Source organism: Pinus tabuliformis, chromosome 7 (assembly GCF_031772625.1).
Source record: "Pinus tabuliformis cultivar Carrire ecotype Pingquan chromosome 7, CPIR1, whole genome shotgun sequence".
NCBI classification, from domain to species: Eukaryota; Viridiplantae; Streptophyta; class Pinopsida; order Pinales; family Pinaceae; genus Pinus; species Pinus tabuliformis.
Window position 1 is genome coordinate 1,974,397,941 of NC_142293.1, and position 22,780 is coordinate 1,974,420,720.

Genomic DNA, 22,780 nt, shown 5'->3' on the forward strand with positions numbered 1-22,780 from the left:
ATATTAACAAAGCAACAAATGAGGTAGGGTTCCAACTTCCAAGTAGAGCTCTTAAAGTAGGGTCTTCATGCTACAGTTAGCCACCTTGCTGACCTGTTCAACCATGGGGTTTGCACGAGTTTTCCATATCTTAGTCAAATCACATCATTTACCCATTCACAAATTAGGTCCTAGTACGGATCCCAACAACTACTTGACAATCGTGTTTGGCCACATATTTTCCAAACTCTATGCTATGACCCTCCATTTGCAGCTAGAGGACATGTTGGATTTAGACCATAGCACCAAACCCTCAACCAAATATTTACACTTTGAGCCATTATTAAGGAGACAAGACACCTCCCTTCTAAAGACTTTTGTTGCTTTGTTGAATTTTAGAAATCTTTTGCTTTCGTCCCTCGTGAGTCTTTGTTCCAGAGACTCATAGATATTGGTGTGTTGAATACATTATTGATTGTCATCATGCTCCTCTACGAGTTAGTTATTGGTCGTCTATGCATAGCATAGGAGATTTAAAATTTTATCAAGAGTACCATTGGGGTTAAATAAGGTTGACCCCTCTCCCCCATATTGTTTGGGATCTACATTGACGAGCTGGAATTCTTTTTCAATGAGCACATCCAGGAGATATATGGATGCCTCCATTGTGTTCTGATTTCTATCTTGCTTTTAGTTGATGACGCGGTCCTTTTAGCCTCATCTCTCGATGGCTTGTAAAGACAGTTGAATGCCTTGGCCCTATTTTCTGAGCTTTGACAATTGACAATCAAATTAGGTAAAACCAAGGTCATGGTCTTCAACGGGTCAAAGAAGACCCTCTTTGATCACCATTTTTTTTTTTCATAGGGAAGGAGATGGAGATCACTTGGTCATATTCTTACTTGGCTTTTCTCTTCATTTGGCCTCCCTTTAGTCTACGCCATGCACTATGGCCTCGAGTTAGCAAGGGATATGGTTCCCCGCTCCTCCTAGAGAGGTAGTGTTTTTGGAACCACTTTCATGACACATTGTCCATGATCTTGCTCATGGACAATCTTATGTGGCCCACAATTTTATATGGCTCTAAGGTTTGACGACTTGCTTTAGTAGAGTTTGATTGGTCTCCAGTAGAGAGAGTACAACTCATCCTCCTCCTTCCCATCATTTTGGTGCATGTAGACAACTCCTCAACCCATCATCTTCACTGAGTTTGGTGCTCGCCCCTTCCAACTTGAGATGGTGTTTGGCCCCGTCTCACTTTTACATTGTGTTTGGAGCTTTACAAATATAACGAAAGGATGTGAACAATACCCATACTTGGCCTATTGTTCATCAGTGTCCATTGCAGCGGCTAGTCCTTTGGCTCGATCTTGGTGTTGGTACACTAGAGTCTTAAATCTCCTTGGTTTGGTTGGTATTATGGTGGACTAACTTCCTTCATTCACACATTCCTTGTGTGCATTGATCATCTTTTGTGAAAATTCTATCACTGCAACAACTAATTTACTTTTCCTACTTATTCTTCAATAAGTTATTTATGAAATTCCTTCAATAAACATTAAAATAAATTCTGCTGCAGATATCACACCGTAATACAGAAACAAACACATGCACAAGAATCAACACATTGACACAGTTATTTTGGACAACAGTCCTCGGAAAAAGCCAATGTGGGAAAACTGGTGCAACAAGGGAGGATTTTATTATTCAGCAATTCTTTAGTACAACATAGTGCTAAACTGGCTTACCCACAGAGAAAAAAAATTCTCCAACACCTCTCCCAGTCCCAACATCAGCTTGGCTGCCAGACACTCTGCGTCAGCCCCTACTTGACTGTGTTAGGCCTTGGCCTCTCTACGTCACCCACGCAGGCCCAACTAGTGACTGCGCAGTCTCCTGCTGCCTCTGTGTCTGCCTGAAATGCCTTGTGTCTGCCTCTCTTGCCTCAGCGTTGGCCTCTAGTTGCTGATCCCATCTATCTGTTCCGTACTTGCTGCCTCCTGACTGCTCACTAGACCACTAGTTCCAATTTCTCAGCTAACCCCGCTCCAGAAATTGAACTGACTGGTCTCCCTCAGTGTGTTCTCCAAGTGACCCTCAAGCCTCCTCTTATACTTTTCTCGTTGACAATTCAATGACCGAGATTAAGTCCCTAATCAATGGCTAAGATTAACTCTGGCTTGATCCATGACTTTTGGACCCTTCTAACACAGTTTTATATTAATTCACATTAATATTTTATTTTCCCTAAGTTTAGACTTAGGGACTCCATTAAAATATTAATTATTTTAATATCTCCCAAATTGCTTAGAATCTGCCCAAACCATTTTTGGGTATTGGAGATCTCATGTGCTTTAGCCTCTTCACCAATTTTCGTGGCTAGATCACATCCAATGCTACCCCAAATCAACACTCCCTCTTAGCGAGGACTGTGCTTTAGTAATACTCCTCACTGAGTATCACCTTCATTATCCGGCATCGATCCCTGTGCTGATGCTAAGCCTCCCTGCCCAACATCCTCTGCACTTCTGCATCTTGTACTACTGCCCATGGCTCTGCCACTGCCATTGCTGCATCTGTACGACAACTGCCTCTGCATTTGTGCCGCTGCTGGTCCTTTCTTCCAACACTGCATCCGCATTGCAACTCCCTATGCATCCGTGCTGTAATCACTCCCATTTCTGCTACTGAAACGGGTTCTTTACCATCCCCATCTTTTCCCTGAAGTAGTCAAACTTTGTCCTTCCAAGGGCCTTGGTGAGGATGTCCACCACCTGTTCTCTTGTGGGAGTGTAGCTCAACTGTACAGCTCCTCGTTGGACACAGTCCCTGAAAAAATGACACCAGATATCAATATGCTTTGACTTATCATGAAACGCTGGATGCTCAGAGAGCTTGATGCAACTTTGATTATCGCACATGATCCTGGTCGCCTCCATATTCCTTTTGAATAGGTTCACAAGTAGTTTTCTAAGCCATATGGCCTCACACAAAGTTGTGCTTGCCGCCATATATTCTGCCTTAGATGAGCTCAGAGCCACGAACTTCTGTTTCCTACTGCACCAGGAGGTCATTCCTGATCCAATGTTGAAACAATACCTAGAGGTACATTTCTGATCCACTGAACTTCTGCCCAATCTGCATCAGTAAATCCACTCAAACTGATATCCTTACCTTTGGTGTACAAGAGTCCATAATCGACTGTTCCCTGTAAATACCTGAGAACGTGTTTGGCTGCTACCCAGTGTGCCCTCTTTGGTTCCACCATGAACTGACTGAGGGTGTTGACAGCGTAGCAAATATCTAGCCTTGTATTAACCAAATACATCAGGGACCCTATGAGCTGCCTGTATAGGGTGGGATCAACATCCTTGTCTTCTGATGCATCAATCTTCTTCCAGTTGGTGATCATTGGCGTAGCCATGGGTCTACAGTCCTCCATCCCGAATCTTTTCAGGATTTCTGTAGCATACCTCCCTTGCCCAAGGAAGATTTCTCCCTTCTGCTACCAAACTTCCAACCCTAGGAAGTAATGCATTTGTCCCAAATCCTTCATATCGAATTCTGTGGCTAGATTCTTCTTGCAGTCCCCAATGAGCTTGGATGATCCTGTTAGAAAGAGATCATCCACATACAATACTAAGATTAGCGACTCGTTCTCTACAACCAGATAGTAGAGATTCGGATCCGTGTCACTCTTGACAAATCCCATCTTCTGCAAGTAGCCATCTATTCGACCATACCATGCTCTCGGTGCCTGTTTCAGCCCATACAAGGCTTTCTTCAATCTGCATACATGAGACTTCTTCTCATGAGTCTCAAACCCTTTGGTTGTTCAATGTATACCTCTTCTTCTATTACCCTGTTCAGAAATGTCGTTTTGACATCCATCTGATGAATCTCCCATCCCATTTGAGTTGCAAGAGATATCATGGTCCTAATAGATGTATACCTGGCTACCGGGGCAAAGGTCTCCTCGTAGTCAATTCCTTCCTTTTGAGCATACCCCTTAGCCACAAACCTGGCCTTGTATTTCTCAACACTGTCTTCTGTAGCGTATTTGATCTTGTAGATCCATCTTGAACCTACCACTGATCTGTCTTGAGGCCTTGGCACCACCTCCCAGACATCGTTCACCATTATGGAGTTGTACTCCTCTACCATCACGTCTAGCCAAACCTGATGTTGAGCTGCCTCCTTGAAACTGGCAAGCTCTCCATCCTGAGCTACTAATGCCTGATATCTATCTGGCTGTTTTCGCTCCCTCTTATTGTTTCTTGGCGCACCGATGAAGTCCTATGCATCTCGCAGAATTTGATGAAGTTCCCTACTAGTTCTTCCTCTGCCAGCAGGCACTTCTGTTAGTTCCTCCTCCTCATCTTGAGAATCTTCCTGACCTGAGGAACAGTTCTTTACTTCTGTTGGTTGAAGAGGCTTAACCAACGGCTCTTCTTTCGATTGCTCCTTGGAAGGCAGCTCACGAGATTTTCTGAAAGCCCCGTCCTCCATGAACTTTACATCTCGTCAAACTACTACCTTCTTGCTCCCTGGAAGATAGATTCTGTATGCCTTAGTGTTCTTGCTATATCCCACCAGATATCCCTTTTCCGCAGTTTGATCTAGCTTCTTCCTCTTTTCTTTGGTATGCGTTAATATGCTAAACTCCCAAATATCCTGAAATGACTGACTTCAGGTTTCTTTCTTGTGAAAACTTTCTCTGGGGTAATCTTGCCCAACGCCTGATGAGGAGTCCTGTTCCGAACATAAACTGCTGTGTTGCATGCTTCCGCCCACAGGGATTTTGGCATATCCTAATCATATATCATGACCCTAGCTGCATCTACAATAGTCCTGTTTTTTCTTTCTGCTACTCCATTCTGCTCCGAATTGTAGGGTGCTGTCCACTCTCTTCTGATGCCCTCTTTAGTGCAAAAATTAGTGAAGTCCTTATCGACATACTCTCCACCATTATCTGAGCGCAAAACTTTTATTTTCTTCCCCGTCAGATTCTCCACCAGAGCCTTGAACTCCTTGAATCGACAGAAAACCTCGTCCTTGGTTTTCAGAAAATAAATCCAAGTTTTCCTTGAGTGGTCATCAATGAAGGTAAGGAAATACTCTGCACCACTGAGAGCTTTGACGGACATAGGTCCGCAGATATTTGAGTGTATCAATCCTAGTACACTCTTGGCCCTCTGTTTGCTCTAGGAAATGTTGCCTTGGCATACTTTCCTAGAGCGCATCCCCTGCATATATCATCTCGTTGTTGAAGTTTCTAAGTTTACTTAGAAACCCTCCATGCACTTTATTTGATTTATTCCTACCTACTTGTTATTTACCTTAACAAGTTATTTACAAAGTAAATACTGAAAATAAACACCAGTGCATGCTCAACATATTATAGATCAACAACTAAAAGAAACAAGAACAAACACACCACATGACACCATTATTTTTGGACCAATGTCCCCGGAAAAACCCAGTGCGGTAAAACCGGTGCAGCTATCTGAGGGTTTTCTTATTAAGCAATATCAGAGTACAATCTGGGTGCCGAAACTGGCCTACCAAACAGAGAATTTCCTTAGCAGCTATACCTCACAGTTTGAGAGAAATCTCCTGGCTGAAACCCTAGAAAATCCTTCCGGCAGTTCCTCAGCACAACACTGCTCTGCAACCCCAGCGTCTGCCCAATTTGGATTGCGTTAGCCTCTCCTAGCCCAGCGCTGGCCCTGCGTCAGCCTTCCTTGGCCTGTGTCAGCCCCAGGAGGCCCTACGTCAACTCTGCGTGAGCCCTTGCTGGCTCTGCATCACTCTCCTTGGTTGCTGCGCTGCTCTTCTGGCACATTCTCTGCCTTCTCTGTTTCTCTGTACTTAATGCCCCTCAAGTGCTCTTCCGATCACTAATTCTATCTCTCTTAGCAAACCCCGCTCTAGAGAATAGAATCACTGATCACTCTGGTGTCTTTTCCAAGTGACCATCAAGCCTCCTCTTATACTTTTCTTGTTGACATCTCAACGGTCGAGATTAAGTTCCTAATCAACGACTAAGATTAGATCTGGCTTGATCCATGTCTTTTGGACCATTTTAACACATATTCACATTAATATTTTATTTTCCCTAAGTTTAGACTTAGGGACTCCATTAAAAATATTAATTATTTTAATATCTCCTGATTTGTTTAGAATCTGCCCAAACCCTTTCTAGGTATTGGAGATCTCATGTGCCCCAACCTCTCCACCAAATTCGTGGCTAGAACACATCCGATGCTACCCCAAATCAACACTCCCTCTTAGCGAGGACTGTGCTCTAACAATACTCCTCACTGAGTATTACTCTGATCATCCGACATCGGTACCTGTGTTGATGCTAGGCCTTCCTGCCCAACATCCTCTGCACTGCTGCATCCTGTACTGCTGCCCATGGTTCTGCCACTGCCACTACTGCATCTGTATGACAACTCCCTTTGCATCCATGCTGTTGTTGGTCCTTTCTCCCAGCACTGCATCCGCACTGCACCTCCTCTCATCATGTTGCATCGTGCTGCCCACTGCTGCACTGCAACTCAATTATTGAGAAGTAAGTAACTGATCTCCCAATCTGACCTCCCTGTTGGGCTAGAGACACCCACTGATGCTGAAGCTCCCTCTGCCGCTGACAAGTGCTCCCTCTCTGACCTCTGCGTTGCTGCAACAACTCCCTGCATCTCGCACCGTTGCACACCTCTCTGTGCCGTCCTGCACTAGTGCAACACTCCTGTGCCTCTCGCACTACTGTAACTTGCTAGCCTCGCGCTATCTCGGGACTCTTGCACTGTAGCTCTCTCTGTCGCTCCATCCACATCCATCTCTACTCAACTCAGCAAGTCCTGCTACTCCTCTTCGGGGCTCCCGTAGTAAGGTCTAATGCAAAAGGCTGGGTACCTCGAGAATCCTGCCCCTCATCGCCTATAGTCTGCCTGACTACAGCTCTATGTCTCCCCACTTCTTCTCAAGTGGCGCGTGTGCACTCATGGCATAGTCATTGTCTGTCAAAACTTCTTTCTCTGCCCGTGCTGGCGCTACCTTAGTCTCAAAAAACTCTCCCTTACTCCTCTTCCTTGGACACTAGGTCGCATAATGACCTAGCTCCCCACAGTGGAAGCACTTGATCTTGGAGAGATCTCTCTTCTTCCGCTTCTCTTGCTTTCCCGCAGATGCTACGGCCACATCTTCCTCCTCCTGCTTGACTTTGATCCCCTTGCTACTGCTACCTGTCTTCGACTGCCATCTGATCTCTTCTTGGCGAAGAGCTGCCCACATCTCGTCCCCCAGGGTGGGAGAGTCCCTCTACCTAGTACACTCTAGACAAACACCTCCCAGTCTTCTGAGATAGCATTCAGGGCTGTCCTCACCATCAGCTCCTGATCCGGTGTCACCTCCATAGCAGTCAACGGATCTCGGATCTCATTCAGTCCCTCCGAGGAAGGTGTCAATCGGTTCTTCCTTCTTCGTCTGATACGACCTCAACTGATTCTCAAGCAGCATTCTTCTCTACACAAAAGTATGATGGTACAACTTCTTGAGAGCCTCCCACATCTCAAATGCCGTTTCCTTCTCGGTTATCTGTGGTACATGATCCTTGACCCCGTCAAGGATAATGTTCTTGGCCTTTGCCGTCACCTCCTCGTATCTGTCATTATCATTGGGGTCGACTGGGATAGCTATTACCTTCAAGGCAAAGTTCTTCACACGATTCTTGTCAAGTACAGATAAGATTTTGGCCTTCCAGACTACGAAGTTCGATGCTTCGTCCAGTCTATTCTGGTCTCTTACTCCATGTAGTGCCATGATGCTTCTCTAATTCCCTCCTGGAAGTTCTCTGTTCAACTCCTCTGAGTCTCTACTTCCCGTTTAGAAGTTCTCTTTTGGACTCCCTCTGAGTCTTGATTTCCCTCCTGGAAATCCTTCTGCCGCTATCGAGATGCCCCCTACTCTGATCGTCTTGTGCAACTGCACCATTGATTCAGGTTCCTCGGCTAGAAACCCTCGGTAGCAACTCCTCTGGCCTTGCTCTTTCAGATACTGTTCTGACTATAGTACCTCACCAGCTCCACTCTGCAATATTCCTGCAGCCTTCTAAACCCTAGCAACTTGAAGGTGAGAGCTCCTAGGCTCTGCGTAATCCCGGCGCCTCAACCCGACCTCCTCAGCTAATTGCATTAGCCCTCTCAGCTACGGCGTGGCTCTGCGTGAGGCTTCTCTTGCCTTCCTTCGCCTCTGCGCTGCCTCTTCCCGGCTCACCTTTGATGACGGAGGCACTGCGTCACCCTTCCTTGTTGCTACTCTGCTAAAAACAACTTATGTTACCTCGGGACAATTGTTTTCTGCTGCTATTGCTCCGCTCGGCTAATGTCCTTTAGTCCTCCTGTGATCTGCAATCATGCTATGATACCATGTTAAAGTTTCTAAGTTTAGTTAGTTAGAAACCCTCCATGCACTTTATCTGATTTATTCCTACCTATTTGTTATTTTCCTTAACAAGTTATTTACAAAGTAAATACTGAAAATAAACACTAGTGCATGCTCAACATATTACAGATCAACAACTAAAAGAAACAAGAACAAACACACCACATGACACCATTATTTTTGGACCAATGTCCCCTGAAAAACCCAATGCGGGAAACCGGTGTAGCTATCTGAGGGTTTTCTTATTAAGCAATATCAGAGTACAATCTGGGTGCCGAAACTGGCCTACCCAACAGAGAATTTCCTTAGCAGCTATACCTCACAGTTTGAGAGAAATCTACTGGCTGAAACCCCAGAAAATCCTTCCCCCAGTTCCTCAGCACAAAACTGCTCTGCAACCCTAGCGTCTGCCCAATTTGGACTGCGTCAGCCTCTCCTAGCCCAGCGCTGGCCTTGCGTCAGCCCCAGGAGGCCCTGTGTCAGCGCTGGGAGCCTCTGCGCCACGCTGGCCCCTTTGGTGCTTTGCGCAACACTTAGCTGCCTCTGCGTGGCCCTGCGTGAGCCCTTGCTGGCTCTACGTCACTCTCCTTGGCTGTTGCTCTACTCTCCCGGCACACTTTTTGCTTTCTTTGTTTCTCTGTACTCAATGCCCCTCAGCTGCTCTCCCGATCACTGATTCTATCTCTCTTAGCAAGCCCCGCTCTAGAGAATAGAATGACTGATCACTCTGGTGTTTTTTCCAAGTGACCATCAAGCCTCCTCTTATACTTTTCCTGTTCACATTTCAACGGCCGAGATTAAGTCTCTAATCAATGGCTAAGATTAGATCTGGCTTGATCCATGTCTTTTGCACCATTCTAACACAGATTCACATTAATATTTTATTTTTCCTAAGTTTAGACTTAGGGACTTGATTAAAAATATTAATTATTTTAATACAATGTTGTGAAAAGCGCGAGCGGGATTAAATCGGCGCCGGGAATGAAGCGGAAAAAATTGGAAAAATCGGGAAAAAAGCGTTTGGTACAAAAATATTCATTTTTTTTCAATTTTTTTAATATCTAAACCATCTACAACATAAAATAAATACATTGACACATAAATATGATAAGAAAACTAATATATAAGATGTTTAATATCATTTCTAGCGCTAAAATCACACATAATATTGAATCATGTCTGAATAGTAAGTCCTGACCCCTGAGTCCCAGCTCAGCCTCAAAATATCAACAAAAAATATGATAATGTATCTCATCATGTCATAATGTCATAGACTCATATACAATAAAATGAAAGTCTAATCCTATTGATTTCCTCTGCCCCTCTTGCGAGAAAATGTCACAGCTTTCTCTTTCCCTCTAGATGTAGATGCTGGTGGAAATGGCAGTGGAGTCTGATGTGCTCTAGAAGCTGAAGAACTAGAAGTATGAGCTACAGGAGGTAGACCACGTCCTCTACTGGTGGTAGTGGTAGCCCGGGTAGGCGGTGTCACCTCCTCCTCCTGCTCCTCCTCCCCCTCCACTACATCCTGCACTAACCAATCATCAACAGAATCCATGAGAGGCCTCTCGGCCTCAACCCTCCATGCAGCAGTGGTGTCAATCCCATCCAATGAGATGGCATCCACATCAGGTGTCCTCTCAAGTTGCCTCACCCACAATCGAAGATTGTAGTAGACGTAGACCATGTCATTAAGTCGCTGGGACTCCAACCTGTACAAAGATCATGAAATAATAATTAATAATTAATATTATAAAAAAAATATTGTTTAATGAATTCAAAAATTTATTTGGAAATTTGCAATATTTTAAATGTTTAAGTGTTAACCTGTTGCGCTTCTTGTTGTGTATTTTTTCAAATACACTCCAGTTGCGCTCACATCCTGAGGAGCTGCATGTTTGGCTGAGGATGCGTACGGAAAGCTTTTGCAAAAGGAGTACTCTGCCACCATACATCTTCCACCATGCATCTACAACAAAATTACAAATAAAATTTTAAATAAACATAAGAAAAAAATGGAATTTGAAGAGACAATGAAATTTGAAACAAAGTTACAAACTAAAAAATACCTGGCATTTTAATCGTCCTATCAGTGACAGCCATCTCAAAGCCAAATGTGCCACCTGCCATCTTATATGTCTCAATTTGTTTAGAGATCTCTATACGTTGTTTTGGAGATCACACCATCTTCTGGACACAGGATAAGAACCCATCCATGATCTTAGCATCAAAATCAAACCCACATGCATAAGAAAATGCAGGGTTCTAGAATGGGACGATGGAGTGTGTTGTTCCATCGCTCATCAATCACTCCCCATAGAAGGAGTTGTTTCTGAAACCCATCATCTCCCTTATCATCATAGTAGGCCCGAATGGCTTCTTTGGCCCTGTCCATGGCTTCATACAAATAGCCCATTGCGGGCTTCTCACCATCAACCAACCGAAGAACCTTTACCAAAGGTTCAGTAATGGCGCACACCTCCTGCACTCCCGCCCAAAAGTCTTCCTGGTATGAAACTAGTCTGCATACGGCCTCTCCTTCTGGTTTGCGGCTCATTGACATAGCACGCCACTCCTCTGAAAGAAACATTCTCTTCACATCCCACATAGAATTCACGAGGGATTGAAGAGATATGAAACTCGTGGCAAACCGTGTAATGGCGGGGCGCACCAACTCTTTGTTGTTGGTGAATCTTCTCATCAAGCTAAGCACAGATGTATGATTATATATAAATTTTGTGATGCTTTTTGATGAGTCAACAATATCTTTGACAAAGGGAATTTTCCCTATGTCCTCTAACATCAAATCAATACAATGGGCAGCACAAGGTGTCCAAAATAAAGTAGGATGCCTACCAGCAGCAACATAATTTGCAGCATTGTCCGTTATGACTTGGACAACATGTTGTTCACCCACCTCCAAAATAAACACATCCAACAAATCACATAAAGTTCTTGCATCTTTGATTTGATGAGATGCATCAATAGATTTGATAAACATAGTCCCCTTGGGACAACTAACCAAGAAGTTTATAAGGGTTCTCCCCTTTTGGTCAGTCCAACCATCTGACATAACAGTGCATCTTGTTTGTGCCCATGATACCCTAAAATCCTCCAATCTTTGGGTGCAGTCACGCTTTTCATCTTGAAGAATCCGGCCTCTGAAATCATGATAAGAAGGGATTTTGTACCCCGGGCCAACACTGGCAATAACATCAACAGTAGGTTGGAAAAATGGATTATTCCTTACAATGCTGAAAGGAATATCACTCCAGAGGAGAAATTTTGCCATCAACCTGTCAGCTTGTTCTTTTTCAGTTCTTTTTAGCATTGAACCGATAGATGGTTGTGAACCAGGTGTGGTTCGAGGAACAAAAAATGATGATGCAACTACCGGATTGACTGATGCTGCAGTAGAACCAGTGCCACTTGGCCCACTTCCTTCAGCTGACCTTTTTAGTTGCCTTTTGAGTTCTTCTTTGGCCTCTCTAGTGTGCTCTAATTCTCCCAATGCTCTCATGGCTCTTTGGATAAGTTCAGGATTTGTATTTATACAGGGCCCCACATCATGTCCAGGGATTTGTGCAAGGTGAAACTTCAACCTGTACACCCCCCCGCGTATGTCCTTTCCACACAACTTGCAATTCAAATTTTGTCTATCATTCGGAGCTTTAGGTTCACCATATTCCCAGAAAGGATCCAATTTCCTTGGCACGTTTGTTTTTGAATTTTGAATTTGCAAACCTATGGGAAAACAAGGATTAGGAAATAGGAATTTAGGATTACAATTTAGCATTTACAAAATTACAAGTTACAAATTTCCAGAATCCAAAGTTCCAAACCCAAGTTACCCAACCAAATGGCAAATGCCCAAAACAATGAAAAAACATAAACAATGTTTAAAAAAAATGAAAAAAAAAAAAAAATTGGTTCCCATAGTCATACCAATTTACCCATCCCAAATCAATGAAAAAATACAAAAAATTATTTAAAAACAATGAAAACAAAAGGAAAATGGTGCCCATATGAAGTTTCCCAACCAAAAACAATGAAAAACAATGTTTTTAAACAAGGAAAACAATGTTTTTAAACAAGGAAAACAAAAAAAAATAATCCACATACCGTTTTTATGGAGAAATTGGTGGTCTCCTCTTGAATTTGTCCTACAAGCACTTAGATTTACTCACAAACCCTCCAGCTCCTCTCTCCAACACCTTTTCCTCCTCCTACGCGCGCCCACAGTGCAAATGAACAAAAAAAAAATGAAATTCGGATTATAAAACCCGCTGCCGCCGCCCCCCACGTTTTTTTTCGGAAAAAAAGCGCGTTTTTTTTTTTTTTTTTTTTTTTTTTCGGATAAAAGCGCCAAAAAGTGCTGCTTTTTACCCATAAAAAGCGCGAGTAAATTACCAGAGAGAAAAAAGCGCGATTTTTTAACAACACTGTTTTAATATCTCTTGATCTGTTTAGAATCTGCCCAAACCCTTTCTGGGTATTAAAGATTTCATGTGCCCCAACCTCTCCACCAAATTTCATGGCTAGAGCACATCCGATGCTACCCCAAATCAACACTCGTTTCGTACTCAGATCCGGAACTCCTGTTACAATGCTCCTGAGAATTCTCAGAGCTCCATGGTGCAAATGACCCATTCTTCTGTGCCATAGTTCGTTCAAGTCCTTGTCTCCATGACTGCTTATTAGTGCCATTGGTGATTCTAGTTGTAATCTGTACAACCTATTACTTTTGATCCCGATCTGCACTTTCTTTTTCCAGCTCGGGTGTTTGACGTATACGTTTTCCTTGATGAAGTAGACATCATAGCCCTTGCCTTGCAGTTGCGACACGGAAAGTAAGTTCATCCCCAATCCTGGTACATGCAACACAGTTGTAGCACGTAATTGTTCTCCCGATTCTGTTTGAAAAGGTACCCTTCCCTACTGGAGTACACTTTGCCTTGTTCCCCATGGTGATCTGAAAGTTTATCTTCTCTTCTCGATATTCTGAGAAACATTCCCTAATTCTCGTCATATGCCATGAGGTTCCACTGTCTATATGCCACACTTCTGATGCATAACTAGTCATACAAGCCACTTCTTCTTCCAGCTTGGAAGCCAATGTAGAGAAATCGAAGTCTCTTTCTCTTGTGCAATCTTCTGAAAATCTGTGCAAGTCCCCTGACATAGATGCCTTTGCATCGTGGTCTCGACCCATAACTGATTTCCCTTTCCTGTCTTTGATTACTCCCTTTAATACCATGTGAAAATTCTATCACTGCAACAACTGATTTACTTTTCTTACTTATTCTTCAATAAGCTATTTATGAAATTCCTTCAATAAACATTAAAATAAATTCTGCTGCAAATATCATAGTGTAATACAGAAACAAACACATGCACAAGAATCAACACATTGACACAATTATTTTGGACAACAGTCCCCGGAAAAACCCAATGTGGGAAAACCGGTGCAGCAAGGGAGGATTCTATTATTCAACAATTCTTCAGTACAACAGGGTGCCAAACTGGCTTACCCACAGAGAAAAAAAAATTCTCCAGCACCTCTCCCAGTCCCAGCGTCAGCTTGGCTGACCTCTGCATGGCTCCTAGACACTCTGCGTCAGCCCTGGGCCTCTCTGCGTCACCCACGGAGGCCCAGCTAGTGACTGCGCAGTCTCCTGCTGCCTGAAATGCCCTGTGTCTGCCTCTCTTGCCTCAGCGCTGGTCTCTAGTTGTTGATCCTTTCTCTTTGTTCCATATTCGCTGCCTCCTGACTGCTCACCAGACCACTAGTTCCAATTTCTCAGCTAACCCCGCTCCAGAAATTGAACTGACTGGTCTCCCTCGGTGTGTTCTCCAAGTGACCCTCAAGCCTAGTCTTACACTTTTCTCGTTGACAATTCAACGGCTGAGATTAAGTCCCTAATCAACGACTAAGATTAACTCTGGCTTGATCCATGACTTTTGGACCCTTCTAACACAGTTTTATTTTAATTCACATTAATATTTTATTTTCCCTAAGTTTAGACTTAGGGACTCCATTAAAATATTAATTATTTTAATATCTCCCAAACTGCTTAGAATTTGCGCAAACCATTTCTGGGTATTGGAGATCTCATGTGATTTAGCCCCTTCACCAATTTTCGCGGTTAGATCACATCAGATGCTACCCCAAACCAACATCTTTTACCATCTAAACAGGAGATGAATACATTCCTTCGAGAGGATGTTGTAGGTGACACACACACACACACATACATATAAGTCACTTAGATAAATCCTTAGGGAGGTTACATCCAAAGATGACTTTCTATGTTGATTTTTTTTGTTTGTTTGTTTGTTTAAATCTGCCGTGGAAAAAAAAATTGTACTTTCATTCATATATTTGAAAGAAAAAATACATTTTGCATATACACACTAAATGTGTACATTCACTAAGAATTTGCCCAAAAAAGGACAAGATTCATTGCCAAAAGATGGCATTTACATACATACAGGGCACGAAAGTCTACAAACATAACCCAAAAGTGTGCAGAACATCACAAACACCTAAACCAAGGTTGCACGAAATGGGGAAACGGGTACGAGTTTCCGAAACGGGAAGCGATACGAAACACGACCTCCCCAAATTTTGGAAACGGGGAAACGCGAATATATATATATATATATATATATATATATATATATATATTAGGACATTTAAGAAATATGTGCAATCATAAAGCATATATGATACATTCTAATTTATTACATTATGATAAAATTGTCAATTGTCAATGCATAAACTATAAGTATCTAAATTTACATCACATTTACTCACGAATAATCACATAATGAAAATAGAAATATCCAAAATTAGCCACGAGAAATTTCTAATTTTTTGTCTCGTGCTTGATTGGGAGTCTCCTCCTACATAGTCGAATGATCTTAGTGCTCTTGATTAAATACAAGTTTCATACCCTAGTACCGTACATTCTCTTGATTATTGGGAGTCTCCCCTGCATAGAGGGCTTTGTTCTCTCGATTAAATACAAGTTCCATACCCTAGTACATGATAAAATCCAACGGAAACATTGCAATCCCCCCAATCCTGAAATCTTGAAAAACAGATAAGTCTGTTGGATTTTGAGTGAGATTTAAAATTCTACTTTCTCCATATGAAATCCAATGAGGGCGAAACCACTCTCAAACATCCTGAGTCATTTCATGGTAATGTTAAAAATTTAAGTAAAAGGATGAAAATGAAAAATAAAGGAGAATATCACTTTTACTTTAAGAATTTAAAATTACCATGAACTGCATATCAACACTAGGGCAAAAGTTCACTTTTATAACTTTAGACAGGCATCTGGAAGCAACTAGAAGTCACTAGGCTAACGTAAGAATAGATTAGAAAACAAATAATTTTTTTTTTTAAAACACAAGTAAATGTTGAAACGTGGGTCGTATGGCCCTGAAATGCGTTTCAGGCCGTACTGAAACTGAAACGTGGTAGTACGGCCTGAAACGCGTTTCAGGGCCGTACCAAACGCGTTTCAGCATTTCGTACTCGTTTCCGTACGGAAATGCCCTCCTACCCCACGTTTCCTTCAACATAGACCTAAACCCTTGAGAGGGTCAGCATAAGCCCATGAATCGACCCCCAATAGAGGTGTGCATAATGTAGGATCTGTAAAGCAAACATGACAATGGAAAGGGCCACTATCAACCAAGCCAAAAAAGTGGGCACCGACTGCCTAGATAACCCATACATCAGAATCAGAAATGGGCAACAAAAACAGGGCAACAATGTTAAAAAATGTAAAGCGACAACTATTATATCTTATTTTCCTTAACCTTGATAATGCTTGTGAATCTTTAGTTATCTTCTTTATCTTCTTTAGTTAGATCTTTCATCAAACAATATCAAGAACAATAACAATAACAAAAAGAGGACACAAATATAGGCTCTCAGCTAGGGCAAAACCCCTTCAAGGGGAAAACCCGTAAACTTTTCTCTTCTTAGAATTTGCTTCAAATGAGATACAAAGACCTAATCCCTAGACCAAGTCCTTCTCCCAATACCAAGTTGGCCCTTTCTCAAGTCCTTCCTTTATTCTGCACCAAATTGCTACACCCTACAACTTTGACTTGCCAGCTACAACACTGCTACTCGACCTGCAACTTTGACCCAACAACTTCATCCTTGCAGCTTCTTTGAAACCCTAATATCGCCTCCTCTTGAGACCTACTTAGACAAAGACAACTCTCCCAAGGTCAACGAGGTCAAGAAAAGGGTTTTCCTTCTTCCAGCTACCAGATTCTGCACTTCGTCCTACTGCAACTCGGACCTGCAACTTTGGCTTGTTTCTGCAACCTAGAAACCCTAGAATTTCGCATGTGTGAGAGAGATAGAGCCCAAAAACAAGAAATTTCGTCCTCCCAACTTCTTCTAGACCTTCGCTCTCCTTTTTCTATCCTTTCTAGCTACAGATCAAACTCTTTCTTGTAGATCAAACTTGTGAGTGAGTGTGTCCCAAATGAAGTCGAACTGCTCTTTTTATAGCCTTCTCAAGGGGTCAAATTCCCTCCTTTAGGCCAACTTGATGATCCCAGGGCCGACTTGTACTCTTGGAGATTCCAAGACTTTCTAGATTCAAAAATAATTCTTTTTACAATTATAAATTTCCCGAAAGGGTCTTATAAACATGATGTTGATATCATTGACTCATGACAATAAATCCTAAGACTTAACAAATCCTAGAAGCACGAAGAACATGCTTTTACCTAGAAGACTATCTATAATGAGCATGAAACCCATTCTTTAATAATAATAGCTTTTCTTTTTCTTTTCTTGTTTGTTACATAGGATACATATTGAAATGAGTAAGGCAATTCTGAAGACCGAAACTAGTTACATTTCTTAGCACTCCCTCTTAACTAGGGAGGTATTCATAATTGTACAACTAGTACAACATCATATCTCAAACTGAAGAGTTCTCACAAGAAGAGTTGGAGATAAACCATACTGTACAGTGTAAACATCATCATCATGACCAACACTGTCCCTGACGCGTAACTGGACAAACTCTACTTCAATCAAGAGCATTATGCTAGGAGGCTTTACGTGTGATACTGCACTACCTCTACAAGGTACATACTATTGAGAAATCTAGGGCAACATACATACTAGGTTTTGTAGCTTGATTTCTCTTATACTTTGACAAATTCTTGCGATTATTATTTTGTTCTTTTCATCATCAAGACAAATGCCAAACAAGAAGATCACAAAAACACCAGAGATATGTGCACAACTAGGGCAAAACCCCTAAGTAGGGGAAAACCGAGTCAAACTCTTTTACTAGTAGAACCAAATCAAAGTGAGGCAGTCCAGTATCTCTTTTGACCATGACACCAAAATTACCTCCATCCATCAAGCCAGCCTCCATGTAGTTACATCAACATAGCCCAACTTTCCAAAACAAGGATGAACTTTCTCTGTAATCTATGTCTTCGATCCTGCAACGAAATCTGTTCTTTTTTGGTCTTGCAACAAGATCTTAGTCTACTTCCATGTATGGCAGAATATGGCACCTTTTGATCTTTTATGAACTTCTAATTCCCTTCTCTTGCCTTTTTCTCCTTCTTTTAAGTATTCCACACTTCCTCTCTTCTTGTAGTTGCAGATCAAAATTGCAGATCGAAGTGATGCCAAAAGGTCGACTTCATTTGCTATATATAGTGGTTGGAGTGTGCTCTTTTGAGGCCGACTTGTAAGGTGTGGAGGCCGACTTGATGGAGGAGCATAAAATACATAAAAATAACTTTTTCTTTTCCCAAGAAAGGTCTAATACATTTTGACTTTTTGACTCCTAGAAGCCTTCAATAGAGGCTAGACCTATTGACCAATGACACAAGCATGAAACCCATGCTTTAATAAGTCAAATTTACAATAGTTTTTTTCTTTTTCTTTCTCTTTGACAAATACAACTATGAAGATTGACACTAGTTACATTCTTCAACACATACCCTGTCTGGATGTTTACAAGGTATGTCCTTTTAGGACTTCTTATCTTGGATCTCCAATCTTGAGTCCTCAAAGAATATCAGTCCTCTTTGACCACTCTTCTCTTGGATACCTGTCACATCCTCAAAGAGTGTTGGTCCCTTTCCTTTCTTGGATGTTATATCTAGGCCAATCTTTTTGCTCATCACTTTCTTCTTCAACATGAAAGCATTACATTGAGCCTTTCCAAACTTCAAGCTGATCATAGCTTCTTCTTGAAAGTGATCTTCTTTTGACCTTCAGGTTGTCTTCTCGCACAACTACCTTTCAATCCCAAGATGGACACATCTTGAATTCACAGTTTCCAAGGTACTAGATATCGAGCTTCCCTCAATATCCTTCATCCACACAGTTGAACTTGCCTCAACTACCATCATATATTCCTACAACATCTTCTAGGTAGCAAAATAATATGTTAACCAGATAACCAATAATAATGAAACTCAGACTTACCTCATCATGATGACCTTCTTGTTCCATCAACATCTTTATGGTCCATCTCCACTCCAATCTTCCTTCATGCATCATAGTGCCCAAGGATCGAACTTGATTACCAAGTTACAACTTTTCTTTCGGAGACTACACTGGATGGTAATCATTATTGTATATATATTCTAGAGAAAGTCTTAAATTCTTTATACATCCTTAAGTCAAATCCTATTCTTTTCAAGCATCATATATCCATATACCTGAGCATATTCTACGATTAACTTTCTTTTTACAAGATTCTACACATATGAATCTTATACAAAGTTTTTATATCCAACATGCATTCCTATGCTTTTTCGATCATCTAGCTATCCATATATCGATTGCATTCTTTCATCTTTTTCTCAGTATCGATTCCACATTACATGGAATGTCTACTAACCTTGTCATGAAGCTTTTCCTAAGAACCTTCCATAATGATTGGTCTTCCAAGATCACCTTCCATAATGATTGGTCTTCCAAGATCATGATGATCCATCTAAGCGAGATGACTACCTCTAACATAATGTTAGATAATGTCTTGGATATATGCAAAATGGCCTATTTATCCATCTGTCTAGATGATCTCTACAAAGCAACTTAATCATGTAAATTCTAAACATGCTTCTGTCATATGCTTCTTTCTATGATGCTATGTAAAACATACTATCTTAAAAAAAATGTTAACCTTCATAAAGAACTTGTAAACCTTCTTTAGTAGTAAAGATCCTTCACTTCTTCCTTCTTTGCCTTCTTCTTAGGTTCTCTCACTGTGTTGGCTACATGAGCCTCACTCCTTTCCTTTCTTTTGTTGTTCAAACTTCCCCTTCTTCAGCTTCTTGACTCGGGCTAGAAAGGCTTGAGATTGCTCATCTGATCCAATATCATCCTTGACCTTGATGCTTGATTCTTCCAGTATACGCTGTGCCCATAACTCTTCAAAGGGAGTTGAATCCTTCTTGGAGTAAATGCTTGTTGCAAAGCTGCACCATTCTGGTGGCAATGCATTCAGTACACAGATGGTTACTTCCGAATCAGTAATAGGTTCCCCAAGTCCTTGCAAGTGGTCTCTTAGTTGAGAGACTCTCATGAGAAAGGATGCCACATCCTCATCCTTTGACTTCTTCATTCTATACAACTTGTTCCTCAATGACATCTTTTTGTCCTATTGTACTTACTGAATACAAATTCACTAGCTTGTCATACATGGCCTTGGAAGTCTTCAAATTTGCAAAAAATGGAACAAGAGAATCCTTAATTGATTCAACTATGATCCTTTGAGCTCTTACTTCCCCTTTCTTGTAATTTGCTAGTTCTTGTGTCTTATATTTCTCAAGTTTAGTAGTTTCTCCAGTAGCACATCCCATTATTTCTTGTTCTATGAGTATCAAGTCAATTCTTTTCTTCCATGCCAGAAGTTCGAAGCCTGAATGAGCTTATTCCTCTATTTGTAGAAAGAACCCGTATGAATTGAAGATTAAGACATAGTGTAATAATATGTTATTTACTCGAGATCACGATTTTCCTTGATGATGTCTTCAACCTTCTTAATGTCTTCAAGACCTTTGGAGAGTTCTTGATGATGTCCTTGAAAGATGTTCCCTAGGATTCCTCCACCAATAACGTCCAAGATTGATGCCTTGCAAATAGGCTTCCTTTCTTGCGGGATCAATGCCCTCCTTGTGAGATTGATGTAGTCTTGATCTTCTTCAATGTAGAAACCCTAGATTAGAGGGTTCTTCTAACAACGAGCCTTTAACCGGATCCCCTCAAGAGACAATTTTCCTTGTAGTCTTCTTCTTTCAGGGTTTGAGAGCTTCCTATCTTTTGATCAACAATTCTTTCTAGTGTCCTTCCAACTGCCTTCCTTGTTCACCTTAGCTCATAAACCATGTTAGAAAATGTAAAGTGACAACTATTATATCTTATTTTCCTTAACCTTGATAATGCTTGTGAATCTTTAGTTATCTTCTTTAGTTAGATATTTCTTCAAACAATATTAAGAACAATAACAGTAACAAGAAGATGACACAGATATAGGCTCTCAACTAAGGCAAAACCCCCCCAAGGGGAAAACCCAAAAACTCTTCTCTTCTTAGAATCTGCTTAAAATGAGATACAAAGACCCAATCCCAGTACCAAGTCCTTCTCCCAGTACCAAGTTGGCCCTTTCTCAAGTCCTTTGTTTATTTTGCACCAAATTGCTACACCTTGCAACTTTGACTTGCCAACACTGCTACTCGACCTACAACTTTGACCTAGCAACTTCGTCCTTGTAGCTTCTTTGAAACCCTAATATAGCCTCCAATTGATACCTACTTAGAGCAAGAAAACTCTCCCAAGGTCATCGAGGTAAAGATAAGGGTTTTCCCTCTTCCAACTACCAGATTTTGTACTTCGTCCTATTGCAATTCAAACTTGCAACTTTGGCGTATTTTTGCAACCCAGAAACCCTAGAATTTCGCACGTGTGAGAGAGATTCAGTCCAAAGACAAGATATTTCGTCCTCCCAACTTCTTCTAAACCTTTGCTCTCCTTTTTCTGTCCTTCCCAGCTACAGATTGAATTTTTTCTTGTAGATCGAACTTGTGAGTGAGTGCGTCCCAAATGAAGTTGAAATGTCTTTTTATTAGCTTTTCAATGGGTCAAATTCCCTCCTTTAGGCCGACTTGATGATCCCAGGGCTGACTTGTACTCTTGGAGATTCTAGGACTTTAATTTTTACAATTACAAATTTCCCGGAAGGGTCTTATAAACATGATGTTGAGTTTGACTCATGATAATAAATCCTAAGACCTAACAAACCCTAGAAGCGCAAAGAACATGCTTTTACCTAGAAGACTAATAATGAGCATGAAACCCATGCTTTAATAATAATAACTTTTCTTTTTCTTTTCTTGTTTGCTACATAGGATACATATTGAAATGAGTACAACAATTATGAAGACTGAAACTAGTTACATTTCTCAACAAACAGAGCCTAACAAAAACCAAGACATCATCTGAAACAAGCAACAATAGATGCAACACCAAGGAAAGGACACGAGCGATGATGACACAAAAAAGCAAGGTGATGACACCACCAAGCAAAACCTCGAGTAGAAACCAAGCCTTAGACCAAAAGACACTACCATAGGGACCCCGACGACAAACCCGAGCACGCATAGTAGGCCGCAACTCAACCTTGAGCATGCCATAGAAAGAGCACCAACGGAGGGCAACAACAACAACACCAACAAAGATGGAGGCCACAACAACAGAATCAGAGAAAGGCATGAACTAGAGGGCCGAGGCGGCTAGGGCAGTCGCCTAGTCCTCTGCTCCCTCAACTCCCATCAATCTCCCTCAAAACCAACCTTCTATGTTGATAAGATAAGATAAAATAATTTTATTAATGTCCAAAAAATGACCACAAATTCAAGTCAATAACAGAGCTTGAGCTTTTGAGAGAGAAGCTTGCATTGGTGGAAAACACGTTCCTCAAATAAGAGGGAGTGTTAGTTTTTGGTTTCTTTGAGTTGTTCTCATACGAAGTAAAGAAAATGGCAATGTCATCTGCTTGTTGTGAGACCATATATCTTCACAAGTTGATTGTGGAGTTGTCTGATCAAACGTTGGAGCTCACTGTTTTGTACCATGGTAATTAGAGTTGCATCGGGGTCTTTGAGAATCCAGTGTTGCATTAATGCTTAAAGTACTTAGATATCCAATACCATTTCCTAAGAGACTAGATACAAAAGGAAGCTATTATTCTTGACTATGTTCCCAAAGATTTGCAGGTTCTGGACATTTTGATGAAACCCCTCGCAAGGGGAAAGCTTGAGCTTCTGAGAGAGAAGCTTG

General features: G+C 41.5%; 2 protein-coding genes across 2 annotated transcripts in view; one reads left to right on the forward strand and one right to left on the reverse strand.

The window, feature by feature from the left end:
• LOC149256382 (MLO-like protein 14) overlaps positions 1-22,780 on the forward strand; it is a 168,806-nt gene that overhangs the window by 41,907 nt on the left and 104,119 nt on the right. The gene's annotated exons all lie outside the window — the stretch shown is intronic.
• LOC149256384 (uncharacterized) lies at positions 9,613-13,639 on the reverse strand. The gene is made up of 3 exons (XM_089460929.1): positions 13,513-13,639; positions 10,255-10,396; positions 9,613-10,139 (listed from the first exon to the last, which is right to left on the reverse strand). The coding sequence occupies exons 1-3, from the start codon at positions 13,637-13,639 to the stop codon at positions 9,731-9,733; spliced, it is 678 nt and encodes a 225-aa protein (XP_089317055.1). The 3' UTR covers positions 9,613-9,730.

Coding starts and splice junctions, on each gene's coding strand:
- LOC149256384 (XM_089460929.1), bottom strand. CDS start 13,639: ATGGGTCGAGACCACGATGCAAAGGCATCTATGTCAGGGGACTTGCAC. Junction 10,397..13,512: donor GCTGGAAGAAGAAGTGGCTT/GTATGACTAGTT, acceptor ATTTTGTTGTAG/ATGCATGGTGGAAGATGTAT. Junction 10,140..10,254: donor CACAACAAGAAGCGCAACAG/GTTAACACTTAA, acceptor ATCTTTGTACAG/GTTGGAGTCCCAGCGACTTA.